We start from the raw sequence: 13,156 nt of genomic DNA, 5'->3' as shown, positions 1-13,156 counted from the left end.
TCCAACAGCGAGGATCAAAGTTAATGGAAGCCTCTCAAATCGGATAACACTACAACGTGGCTGTAGGCAGGGCTGCCCGTTGAGCCCGCTGCTCTTTAACCTTTTCATTGAACCGTTGGCTCAATGCATCAGGGAAGAGACTTGATTGACGGGGGTTACAACGGGGAATGTGGAAAATAAAATTTGCTTGTATGCAGACGACGTGCTGGTAGCGCTAGGAAACCCGGAAGAGGGAATTCCTCTGCTTATGGAAATACTGGAAGAATATGGCAGACTGTCTGGTTATAGACTAAACATTCAAAAAACTCAAATCTTGACGTTCTTTTTTAACCCCTCAAGACAATTGGTAGCAAGATATAGATTCGGATGGCATCAATCTCAAATGGAGTATTTGGGGATCCTGCTGACAAAAGACCTTGCATTGTTATATGAAGTTAATTATAATCGGGTGAACAAGAAGATATATGAAGATCTGGAGAGGTGGGGTCTGCTGCTCCTCGATCTGGGCAGCAGAGTTAGAGCAATAAAGATAAATATCCTCCCAAAGCTGCTATATTTGTTTGCAGCGCTTCCAGTGGAGGTTCCAGCAAAACAATTTAGGGAGTGGGATATGCATTGCTCAAGATTCATATGGGGAAATAAAAGGCCAAGAGTGAAATATGCAACAATGCAGCAGGCTGGTGAGCGGGGGGGGGGGGGCATGGCTCTACCGTGCTTTGAGGATTACTATCTGGCAGCCCAGATCAGACCTCTAGTGTGCTGGTGTAACTCTAAGTTTGAGGCAAAATGGAAGGACATTGAGCTTTCTTTGATGGATTTCCCAACACAGTCTGTTCTGGGGTCTCTTGAGAGTTTACCACAGGCATATCAGATGCAAAATTTATGTGTACCGTATTTTCACGACCATAAGGCGCACTTAAAAGTCTTAGATTTTCTTCAAAAAGTGCGGCGCGCCCTATAGCGCGTTGCGCCCTATGTGTTGTAAGGAGGACGTAGTAGAGAACACCATGAGAACGTTAAAGGGTGAAGTGTGGGCGTTGATCGTATATACCGGGACAATCGCACATACCTGTATAAAAGAACAGGTATGTGCATTATGCAGGACATCGTTGTTTTAACAACCCTGAAAATGGCAAAGAGACACGCTTACGAAGCACAGTTTAAACTGAAGGCCATCAGCTACGCGGAGGAACATGGAAATCGAGCAGCGGCGAGAGAATTTAAGATTAACGAATCGATGGTTCGCAAATGGAGGAAGCTGGAAAACAAGCTCCGGCAGGTCAAGAAAACGCAGCTGAGTTTCCACGGACATAAGGCGAGGTGGCTCGAGTTGGAGGAAAGACTCGAGCGGTGGATCATCGAGCAAAGAGCGAGCGGGAGAAGCGTTTCGACGGTCACCATTCGGCTAAAAGCAGTTTCACTAGCTGAAGAGATGAACATTGAACATTTCCAAGGAGGTCCGTCTTGGTGCTTTCGTTTTATGAAACGGTGCCATTTTTCCATCCGGACCAGGACTACGGTAGCGCAGCAACTTCCAGCGGATTATAAGGAAAAGCTGGCCATCTTCCGCTCCTACTGCAGCAAACACATCGGCGACAAAAACATCCAGCCCAGCCACATCACAAACATGGACGAGGTCCCGCTCACTTTTGACATCCCGGTGAGTCACACTGTGGAGAAGAAGGGGACCAGCACGGTAGCGATACGCACAACGGGGTATGAAAAGTCTTCTTTTACTGTTGTGCTTGGCTGCCATGCTAATGGACAGAAACTGCCGCCTATGGTGATTTTTAAGCGAAAGACTTTGCCTAAAGAGAAGTTTCCAGCAGAAATCATCATTAAGGCAAATGAAAAGGGCTGGATGGATGAGGAAATGATGAAAGACTGGCTGAGGGAGGTGTATGTAAGGAGACCAGGTGGTTTTTTCCACGCATCACCATCGCTGTTGATCTGTGACTCTATGCGTGCCCATCTCACAGCCGATGTGAAAAAACTTGTGAAGCAAATGAACTGTGAGCTTGCTGTCATTCCGGGAGGCCTGACAAAGGAACTCCAACCGCTGGACATCGGTGTGAACCGCCCGTTCAAAGTAAGGCTGCGAGCGGCCTGGGAGCGATGGATGACCGGTGGAGACCACAGTTTCACTAAGAGTGGAAGGCAGCGCCGGGCGAGTTACGCCACAATTTGCCAATGGATTGTAGATGCTTGGGCTAACATGTCTGCTGGCACTGTTGTTCGAGCTTTCGCAAAAGCCGGCATCGTTTCCGAGGAGCCGCACGGCACGGAAAGTGACTCTGACGGCGAAGACAGTGAACCTGGCATGTTTGATGGAGATTTAGCGCAGCTGTTCAATTCAGACACAGAGGATGAGGACTTCGATGGGTTTGATTGATGATAAAAATGTGAGTACCAAACTTTGTTTTGCTCCTGCTTTATTTTTAAATACGCACACTTGTATGCTTGTGTGTTGTTGATGATGACGATTATTGGTAATAAAAATGTGAGTAAGGTACCGAATTCAGGTTTGCTCCCGCTTTATTTTTAAATACGCATACGGTACTTGTATGCGCCCTATGGTCCAGTGCGCCTTATGTGTGTGTTAAATACAGTAAGGGCACACATAACTGAGACTGCGCCTTTTAGCACAGTGCGCCTTATGGTCGTGAAAATACGGTAAGTTTTCCCTGAAAAAATGGGCAGATGTGATTAAAATTTTTGGTCTTAATAGGGAAATAGGGTTGCTGGGATGGCCAGCGTATCTCCCACGCTTCCTTCCAGCATTGTTAGACCATAAATTCAGGGAGTGGTCCAGGCATGGAATCACTGCGATCTGTCAGATAGTGAAGCATGGGGAGCTGATAAATTTTGAGGACGTGTCAGATTTACGAGATCGGCAGGGAAGATTTTTATCGTTACCTACAGGTTCGGAGCTTCTTCCAGAAGGAAATTAGAATGCTTGACGCAGATGCTAGTGGGGTGATCCAAATATTTATGGATGATTATGGTGAGAACATAAGTGGTACTATAGGAAAAATGTACAGAAGTTTTAGAGCTATGAAAAAGACCTCAACAAGATATGTCAGTCATCGATGGGAAAAAGAAGCAGGTGTAACTATCTCAGAGGAAGATTGGTTGCGGATGTGGAAGAATGTGTTATCTACCACAAATTCTTTAACATGGCGAGATTTTGGATGGAAGAATTTAATTTGATTCTTCATCACACCAAAGCGGAAATCCAAAATAAGTGGTTCAGGCGCTTCATGCTGGAGGTGTTAGGATGCCTGGGTCGTTGACCCGGGGTTGACCCAGGGTTTTTGAGTTTATTATTATTCATCATATGGAACTAGAGCTGGGCGATATAACGATATGTATTGCGATATAACTTCTTCTCGATAGGAAAATACAACTATCGCGATAGACCTCATCTCTCTCTCTTCCTCTTTAAAAAAAAAAAAAAAAAAAAAAAGGAACAGCCAATCCAAATTAAGTAGCGCAGAGCCGAACCACGTCACGTGACTTGTTACGTACAGCACAAGTGCCAAGCCGCACATGCGTATTTGTTTGCGAAGCAGCTAACCGCCGTGTGGACCGGGTAATGGAGAAAATGAGTGTACCAAGTAGAGAAAAATCAACCGAGAGCTTGGGTGACCACGTTACCGAAGAGAACACAGATGACGGTTCAAATGCCGAAGAGATTGTCGAAAAGAAGGGCCAGAAAAGTTCCGTAGTGTGGCGATATTTCGGCTATTTGACGTCTGACAAAAACCGATAGTGGGACAAATATAGTGAAGGCCACATCCCTGAATAACTGGACCCGGCTGCAGTGCTTCGGACATCGACTTCACTCAGCTATCGGTAAGTTGGGAAGCAGAATAAAATTAAAAATGCCTCTTTTAATTGTGTTTTTGAGCCCATGTAAATATATTAAAAGCTAGAGATCTAAATCACTTCCATGGTTATTGTTAAAAAATAAACATCAGAAAGAATATTCTTCATGTCAGCCTATTTATTTGAGGTAATAGTTACTGTTGGCATGCATAACAGGCAAATATTCAGTCACTCTTCAGTGTAAATCAAGTTGACAAAATGTGCCAAATAAAATTTAGAATTTTGGGGTTCTATCAGGATCCCAATTGGCTAATACAGATCCTCAGCTGTTTTTCCTATAAAGAACATTAAATTCTGATTCCACCAAATGGGGCAATTCAAGAAAAAAAGAACAAGTGATGAAAACGTCAAATATAACAATGATGTTGATAACACCAGCCTCTGTCACCTTTTTAAATATAAGGGAAAAAAATTGGTCAGTCTGTCAGCAAAATTTAAAAAAGTAAAAGTACAATAAAAAAAAAGTACAATCATAGCAAGTAAGTGGGTTTTCAGGGCAGTGGATTTTATTTGTGACTGAAAAAAAAATCCAAAATCTTAAATTAATTTCTGAGGTTAATATGTGCTATTATTTACCTTTTTATCCACAGAAAAAGCCGGCAAAGACAAGAGGGTGGAGTGAGCTGTGGCCGTGTGTAAGAGAGTGGTGGCCGCCTTCAGTTTCTCTTGGAAGAAGAAAAGGGAATTGGCTGCTGCTCAGGAGGAGCTTCACCTACCCCAGCACAAGTTAGTGACAGAGTCGCCCACCAGGTGGGGCTCATGCCAAAAAATGGTTAGGAGGGTTCTGGAGCAACATAAAGCTATCTCTCAGGTCCTCAGTGCAGATAAGAAGACCAGGCACTTGGTTCCCTCCTGGCAAGATTTAGATGTTCTGGAGTCTGTGCATGTGGCCCTGAACCCACTACTGGAATTCACAGATTCACTTTCTGGAGAGTGTTACGTGAGTGTGTCCTACCTCAAGCCGATGCTTCACCTTTTCAGAACACAGATTCTGAAACCATCTGAGGATGAAACACAACTTACAAAAGACCTTAAGATGACAGTCATGACATACCTTGATGAAAAGTACAATGACCAGATTACAAATGAACTGCTTGATGTTGCAACCCTGGTAGATCCGCGCTACAAAGTACAATACATTAATGCAGAACACGTTGATGCCATCAAAATGAGAGCAGTGTCTGAGATGTTGGGGCAAATTGAGCACCCGTCCACTTCAGCTGGAACGGAGGAAACAGAAGATGGTGGAGCTGCTGCAGTACTACCAACCCAGAAGAAACAGAGAAAGTCACTGGGCAGTTTCTTTAAGAAATCCCACCCCACCAGCACAGGGCTCACTGAGAAAGAGACAGTTGAAAAGGAGCTTGAAAAGTACTTGCTGGCATCTGATGCAGACAGCGAAATGGACCCACTTGAGTGGTGGAAAATCAACGACAGAAGCTTCCCAAGAGTTAGCTGCCTGGCAAAGCACTACCTGTGCATCCCCGCAACCAGCAGCCCCTCTGAGAGGGTATTTAGTACAGGGGGTAATATTGTGACTTGCCACAGGGCCGCTTTAAAGCCTGAAGCAGTGGATAGACTTGTCTTCCTGTCCCACAACCTGTAGGCTTTTGTCAGACTAAAGTTTTATTTATATATAATGTTCTGTTAGCATCTTTATTTTAAAACTGTTTGAAAAGCTAAGCTATACAACAAGGAGATTGAGAATTTCCTTTTAGTTCTCAGTTTATTTGATATTGACAAAAGTTAGTTAGTCAATTTTGTCTGTTCTTCTGTAAAACAAACTAAGATTTATTTTTAGAATTAATATTTTGTTTCTAAGTGGAATTGACAATTGAGTCTGTTTTGTTTGTTCTATTTTCAAACTTAAACGCTTTAGCGGCTGCCTTTTGTGTAGTTTGCAATATTTGCCTCTATTTATCTGAAACTGAAGTCTCATTTTCCTTAAGTACATCTGCCCTGTTTAACTTATTATGGGAAATAAATATTTAAATCAAAACAAGCTGCTGATTATTTCACATTTTACTTGTGAGCAACGGCACATTTAAATCTTACAAATTTAGTTATTTGGCTTATATCGTGATATATCGTTATCGCCTGAAATGAAAAAAACACATCGTGATATGAAAAAATCTTATATCGCCCAGCTCTATATGGAACTGATTACCCTCTCACTGCGGCTACAGAAGGAGAAAGGAGAGAGACTTTGGGAACGATGGGATCGTTATACGTCAAGAGACTAGAAACTGATACCTCTGTGATGCAGAGGGACAGCTGCGAATTTGTTTGAATGGAACATGCACCTGTGTAATATGTAATATGTGTACGTAAAACAAGGCGTTGTGTATTTTGGAATATGTGATCATTTGTGAATGTGTTGGTTTCCCTTGCCCTCTTTAGTTCTGTATGTAAAATAAGATGAAAATCAATAAAGAGAAAGTGTTAAAAAAGAATTAAAAGTGTAGTTTTGTTGTTATTTTTTTTAAAAACTCTGCCCATGCAAGCAACACGCTTTTAAATGTGGAGGCACTGTTTACCACTGTGTTGCATCACCTATTCTTTGATCAGTGTAAGTGTTTGGGAACTGAGGAGACCGATGCTAGATGGATGGATAGATGCATGTTTGTCATGGTACATTAAAAGAAATGGTACACTCCATCTCACATGTTAGATTAATAAAGCATAGTACAATCACTATTGCTATGCATCCAGTGTGCACTAATGTAACAACATTTTTTCCACTGAACTGATGGACATAAGGATGAAATCCGTGATTTAACAAGTGATGTGTGAAAGCTCAGTGGTATTAGGCAGAAACTGAAATTCTTTCTGGTGAAAATATGAGCATAATTACCACAAGGAGGTAATCATCTCACCTCTTTGTAATCACCTGTGACCAGCTGCTACTTAGGATGGAGGAATTCCTTCAGTCTTTGCCTCATTCATTGAATCAGTGAAGTCTAGCGTTTGCTTCCCGTTCTCTCTATTCACCAGCTTCTCCTTTGTGCAGAAACTCCAGTGTGGAAAACTGGGGAGATCTTTTGGAGAGAATCCTACTGAAAAAAGTGGACTCACCTGTTTCACCAGGCCTCGGACCTCACTGCAAGAAAACGTCTTCATTGAGAGTAGTGCATTTGAGTTTGTTGGCTGTGACGTGTGAAAAACGAATTCTGGGGTTTAAGATGACACGTACTATCCTACTGCTAGAACCTCTGTCTAGTTTTCAGAAGGTTAAACTCTTGCTTCATAAACAGCTCCACATTTGCTTTACGTGTTTGGCTTTTAAAAAAACACTGAAAAAGTGTAAAAAAGGACATTATTCCCGTTGTCCCATGTGAGCATCTGTCATTGACAAGGGATTGTTTTTGAATTGAATGAATTTATTTATGAATCTTCAAAGTGGACAAGAATCAACCCATTGAAAGTAACTGATAAAAAATGAAACATACAACATTTTGAACTATGAGAAATTCTTAGTGATCAAATCATACAAATATAAACAGTAAGTAAAACCAAGTAAGAAGACATTTAAATCAAAGCTTTTGGTTCTACTTATGATTGTAATACAATGTAATGTATGATATAGAAATGTGCTACATGAAATACATTTGAATAGAAGGTACAGTAGCCGTTATGTATATGGACCACATTACACATTACAGAAACATTATAATGCACAGTAATACACAGGTAACACAGCATAACTAATAACAGCATTCTTGCCAGGTTAGCAAATTGTATCATTGAAGCAATACTATGCAGTTTAGAGAATCATACAGTACAGGGTGTGAAGCCAGGCTGTGTGATAGAAAAGAGAAAAGCTAATTTTCAATAATGTAATGTGATGCATATATTCAGCTGTTTATGTATCACATACATTCTACATTTAACTTTGGATTAAGTATGGGTAAGTGTATCCAAATGACTACCCCGTGTGTTTGAAAATGGTTACTTTGTGAGAACAGTGATTGGTGTAGGCTTTTATATTTGATGAATCATTTATTTCCTGGGAACAACTAAGTGAAAAAGTCTTTGGAAATTGCCTCTACAAAGTTGGGTGCTGACATGAGGATACCAATAGTGCAGAGGATAGTGAAGAGTGAGAAAGCCATGAGACAAAGCCTGTCGATAACGGAGGCGGCGAATTTCCACTCGTTGCACACAGACTCACCCTCGTCTTGGTCGCGGAACCTTTTCGCGATGTAGCGCACCTCATCCAGGATCTTGGCCATCTCTAATTCTAGGCTTCCAACTGGGGTGACCTGACCTGCTGGGATGAGCATCTCGTCCTCGCCTGCCCGTCCAACCAGGCGTCCGCAGAGGACCCCGGAGTCAGACGAGGTGGCAGCAGTGGAGCAGTGAATGCTCTCCAGGCCACGCACGCCGACATAGAGCATGTTGCCATTGGTGCATTGGGAGGCTGAGGTGCTCATGTTGAGGTCTATGCTGGTCAGGCTGCTCCGTCGAGGCTTGTTGTGACAGGCTGAACGCACTCGCTCCTCACCCGGACGCCTCATACGCAGGAACCAGGCACACCAATGCAGGAGGATCACACGGGTCTTTGAGATAAAACGGTGAATGAAAGAGTGGATTAAGGCTGCAATTCACTTTAAATCTGCCATTGAAGAAATAAGAATGAGTGCAGAATATCAGTCTCATTTGTATGGGTTAGACACAGTAATATTTACAGAGATGCTCGATGGCGCGGTGGCGCCAGTGTCCGGCAGCCTCACCTCTGTCAGTGCGCCCCAGGGCAGCTGTGGCTACAATGTAGCTGCCATCACCAGTGTGTGAATGGGTGGATTACTTGTTGTGTAAAGCGCTTTGGGGTCCTTAGGGACTAGTAAAACGCTATACAAATAGCGCTTTGTCATATTAACTTTTCCCAAATTGACAAATCACAGTAAAAAGTGGACTGAGTACACACTCACTGGCCACTTTATTAGCCACACATTGCTAGTACTGGGTTGGACCCCCTTTTCATCTTCAAAACGTACATATCTAATGAACTGTGAGTATATAAAACATGCAGGTGTTCACTCCACTAATGTTGTTGCATTCTTTGGCTCCATACCTTTTCATTAGGTTATTACCAGTTGCTCCAAATAAATTGGGAAACTGAATGAAATGTAAATAAAACAGGATGATGCAACAATTTGGAAATCATCTAAACCCTATATGTATTTTGACAATAGTACAAAGATAACTTATCAAATGTTAAAAATGAAAAATTGTAGTTTCTTTTGAAAACTCTGCCCATACAAGCAACAAGTTTTTAAATGTGGATTCACTGTTTACCACCGTGTTGCATCACCTGTTCTTTGAAGCGCTTGAGAACTGAGGAGCCCATTAGTGCAGTTTTGAGAGCTAAATGTTTTCCTATTCTTGCTTCATATAAGATTCCAGCTGAACTCCTCTGGGCTTTATTTTTCACATTTTTCATTTCATAGTGCAGATAATGCAATATTTTCACCATGTGACAAATCCTGAGTGCAAGCAGGTTATTGTAGATTGCTGAATAAAGTCATCTGGATGGCAGCATATGTGGAATTTATATATTGTTCAGCACTAGCATGGCCTTTATAGATGATTACTGTGAAATGTATCCAATTATGTTACTAATCTGTTTCTTAGTAACCTTAATTTTGAACTGTTAGAGATTATTCTGTTCCTCTTTCCCAGGTTTCTGAAATATCTTTCAAATTACATACATTACTTACACTACATACACTTATGTTATATTTGTTACATATATTATATTTGATATAGTTTTAGCCCTTATGAATTCGCATATATATGTTTAATCAGTGTCATATTTGCTATATCTAGCATTTGTTTTTCAATTCATTACTTAAAAATGTGCATTTTATTTAGGTTTGTCAACAGTTTGTTTTTAATGTATTCCATATTTTTGCGTGTGTCTATAATAAAACGACATAAATAATAATGCCAGTAAAATTCACGAAAAAGTTATTACTGTTTGAGAAAACACTCACCCATTTTGGCATCTTGCCTCCATCAGGGTCGTGGTGATGATATTGCAGGACCAGAACTGTAGCAATCACTGAGAGACCAACAATGACCATTGTAGTGGCAAAATATTCGGCTGCATAAAAAAGAAATGCAGGCGGCAATCAGAATGGATCAGAAAGAAGTACTGTGTAGTAAAAAACAATGAGAAAACTAGATGATAACATCAAGGTTATGCATACAAGAAGAAAGGCCGGGCCGATCATTAAGGACAGCAAATATGTCTTCATCCCTTGAGCATTACTGCTCACTTATGTGCCTGAAGAAGTGCTTTCATTCCACTGATTCAAACAGACTGACTCAGATCCCTAAACCAAAATGAAATCTAAATACTGGGTAGCTGCTTGAATTTGGCTACACTGTGATATAAGGAAATCCCTGATGAAAAATGACTACAGAAAATTTCACCCTTTGCTTCTCTCTGATAGTAGTTGACATCCATAGGAACTGCTTTTAACTTTGGCCTGGCTTACCTATTAAAGGCACAGAGTCTGATGTGGCAGGCATAATCTCTGCAACTAGCAGCATAAAGACAGTCAGAGAGAGCAGGACCGTAATACCTGGGGAGGAAACCAAATCTCAGTTATCAGCTGACAACAAAACGTAGTTCAACAAAAGTATTCACACATGTATGTTTTTGATCTTTCAATCAGCTACAAATCACCATAAGCTGGATGTTATGTCACAAACAGACACAAAGACCCTCTAATATTATAGCAATAAATACTGTTGCAGACGTATTAAACATTAAAATGACTGTTTTATCATTTTCAGGTGTTTGCAGTTGCTTTGTACCCAGATTTATTCTATTATTCACATTTTGTTCCTATTTCGCACAAAGCCATTCAATTTATTCCATGAATTTGTGCCACCTTATACTCTTTTAGTCTGCTAATTCTGCTTTGTTTTAAAGTTTATTCTACTCCACAGCAACTGGTTAATTCACAGTAGTCAAATGTGAAAAATTGAAACATATAATCTCTGTAAATCAAAATTCGGGAGTGATCAAACCTCACTGTGTCACAAGATGACCTGAAAAGGTAAAAGCAAGAGCAACACGTATCTTTAGCTATGGGGAGACAAATTTTCACTTCACCACTGGCTCTAATGACTAACTTCACAACTTCCCCCATGCATGCCCATGTGCGTTTGATACCTCTGAAAAACACTTTAAAAGCGGCTTGAGTTTGTCATAACTGCTACTTTAGTCCTTTCTTTGGATCAGGGAAGAATATTTAAATCTGAGAAGGACTGAGGAGAGTATTAATGTTCTTCAACATCTTCAAAAGTTATTTTTTGAATTTCTTAGATAGGGAAAAAGACCAGGCCAGTGACACAGGAATGAGGATCAAATAAGTAGCAGCCAGATGCTGTTAATGTACTTGATTAATCTATTGTTAACAAGTGTGAGCTCATCTATAAAACAGAGGTTTTGGTAGTTTGCTGGTCTGGAGCCTTCAGGTGTTTTAGGTATCTCAGGTGTGTTTGGTGTGGCTGTGGTTTAGCAGGTAGAGCGTGTCATCTACTAATTGGAAGGTTAGTGGTTTTTCCAGCCTGCACCCTTGGACGAGATACTGACCCCAAGCTGCTCTCTGATGCATCTGTCAACGTAGAAATATGTGTGAATGTTAGATAGAAAGCACTTACGTGGAAAACTGTATGAATGGGTGAATGAGCCAAGTTGTATAAAGTTGTGTTCAGGTAGGCTAAAAAAGCGCTGTATAAGAACCAGTCCATTTAACACAAACTTATGTGTGGACAGCCCAGCAAACTCATCCCAGGGTCAGACCATGCAGTACTCAGAGAAACTGCAAAAAACCAAGAGCTACATCACACACACTACAAGCCTCAGTTACTGTGTTAAATATGACAAATAGGAAAAGAATGAACAAGTATAGGTGGCTTGGAAGGATAACTAGGAGAAAGTCTCTTCTTTCTATATGGCAGCACAGCTTCAGGTTTCAAAGTTTCTGAACAAACTACAAGACTTCTGGAACAATGTCCTTTAAACAGATGACACCAAAGTGGAAACTGACCATAGTGCCATCTACGGTGAAAAACAAACACAGCATATTGACGCAAACACCTCATTTCAACTGTCAAGCACTGTGTTTTTTGCAGCCACAGGACCTGGGCACACTATCGACCATATATTCCTCTATGTACAAGTATTCTAGAGTCAAGCACAGTGATGTGAGGCCATCAGTTCAGCAGCCCAAACTGGGTCATGCAATGAATCGTGGGTTGTGCTCTCTTCTTTGCATAACTACATACACAATAATCTTTCTTAAAAATGTCATACTGTAGTTTAAATAGCATAATATCAAACAGTTAGCTATTCAAACATTCAAAAAATAACTAGTTTCATTTTATTTGGCTATTTTGTTGTTTTTCCTTAAATTTTCATCTTACCATTAAATGCACTATAATGTTCCTGTTGATCCATTTATAATATCACAAATCACACTTCTTATGGCAGCTCAATTTAACTGAAATTAAACCAGGCAATAAATGCTGGCATTAAAACACATTTCTCACTCTGTGTTCGCCATTCTTAAAAATGCTGACGTTGAGTTGGGTAACTAGATATACTGATTTCATTTACAGTGGTTTTTATGACATAGTCAGCACACACATAGATTGAGAAGAAGCTATGAGACATTGAAGTGATATAAATTTTTTATACATAAACAATTTTAAATAAATTTTGTGTTAAAGAAGAATTCATACTATCATAGAAACTTATATCTTCACACACCCAATCCTCATTTCTCTTTCCTCTATAAGCTTTGAAAACATAAAAAGCAACATACAGATGAAAATGCACACAGTGAGCCCACACATTAGGCATCATTTGGTTAATGAAGGAATCCAGCTGCAACACAGGACTCTAATCATTTGAAAAAGGCAGAAACTACATAAATTAATAGCCTCTACTGAAACATGCAGTACACACACCTCAGATACTGTCTATATAAAGCATTTATAATGAATGAATGAAACACTCAGGCAACTCTGACAACTGCGATAAGATTAAAGGTTTTCAAAGGTCTTCTGACAATTCTGTTCGTCAATCTGTGGTTATAATTAGGTCACTTCATAAAGCCACGGAGCAATAGGATTGCTGGAAAGCCATTGGTTTTCATAAAACCACTGATTACCCAAGAGAATATGGGTAAGCAGTGGTTTTGAAGTTGTCTAAGATGGAGAAAAATTAAAGAATAATGAAAGAAGGTTT

The 13,156-nt window shown here is 40.5% G+C and overlaps 1 protein-coding gene across 2 annotated transcripts in view; it reads right to left on the bottom strand.

The window, feature by feature from the left end:
- Positions 1-7,296: 7,296 nt before the first annotated feature.
- The window catches only part of chrna7a (cholinergic receptor, nicotinic, alpha 7a (neuronal)), a 34,915-nt gene continuing 29,055 nt past the window's right edge, over positions 7,297-13,156 (bottom strand). For both annotated transcript variants that reach the window (XM_082526610.1, XM_082526611.1), the window contains exons 9-11: positions 10,392-10,478; positions 9,885-9,994; positions 7,297-8,447 (exon numbers count right to left, since the gene is read on the bottom strand). In XM_082526610.1, the coding sequence (XP_082382736.1) occupies positions 7,905-8,447; positions 9,885-9,994; positions 10,392-10,478 (740 nt within the window). In that variant the 3' untranslated portion in view covers positions 7,297-7,904. The remainder of the gene's footprint in view (positions 8,448-9,884; positions 9,995-10,391; positions 10,479-13,156) is intronic.

Source organism: Aulonocara stuartgranti (assembly GCF_965226115.1).
Source record: "Aulonocara stuartgranti genome assembly, chromosome: 1".
Taxonomy (NCBI): Eukaryota; Metazoa; Chordata; class Actinopteri; order Cichliformes; family Cichlidae; genus Aulonocara; species Aulonocara stuartgranti.
This window is presented reverse-complemented; position numbering and strand designations above follow the sequence as displayed.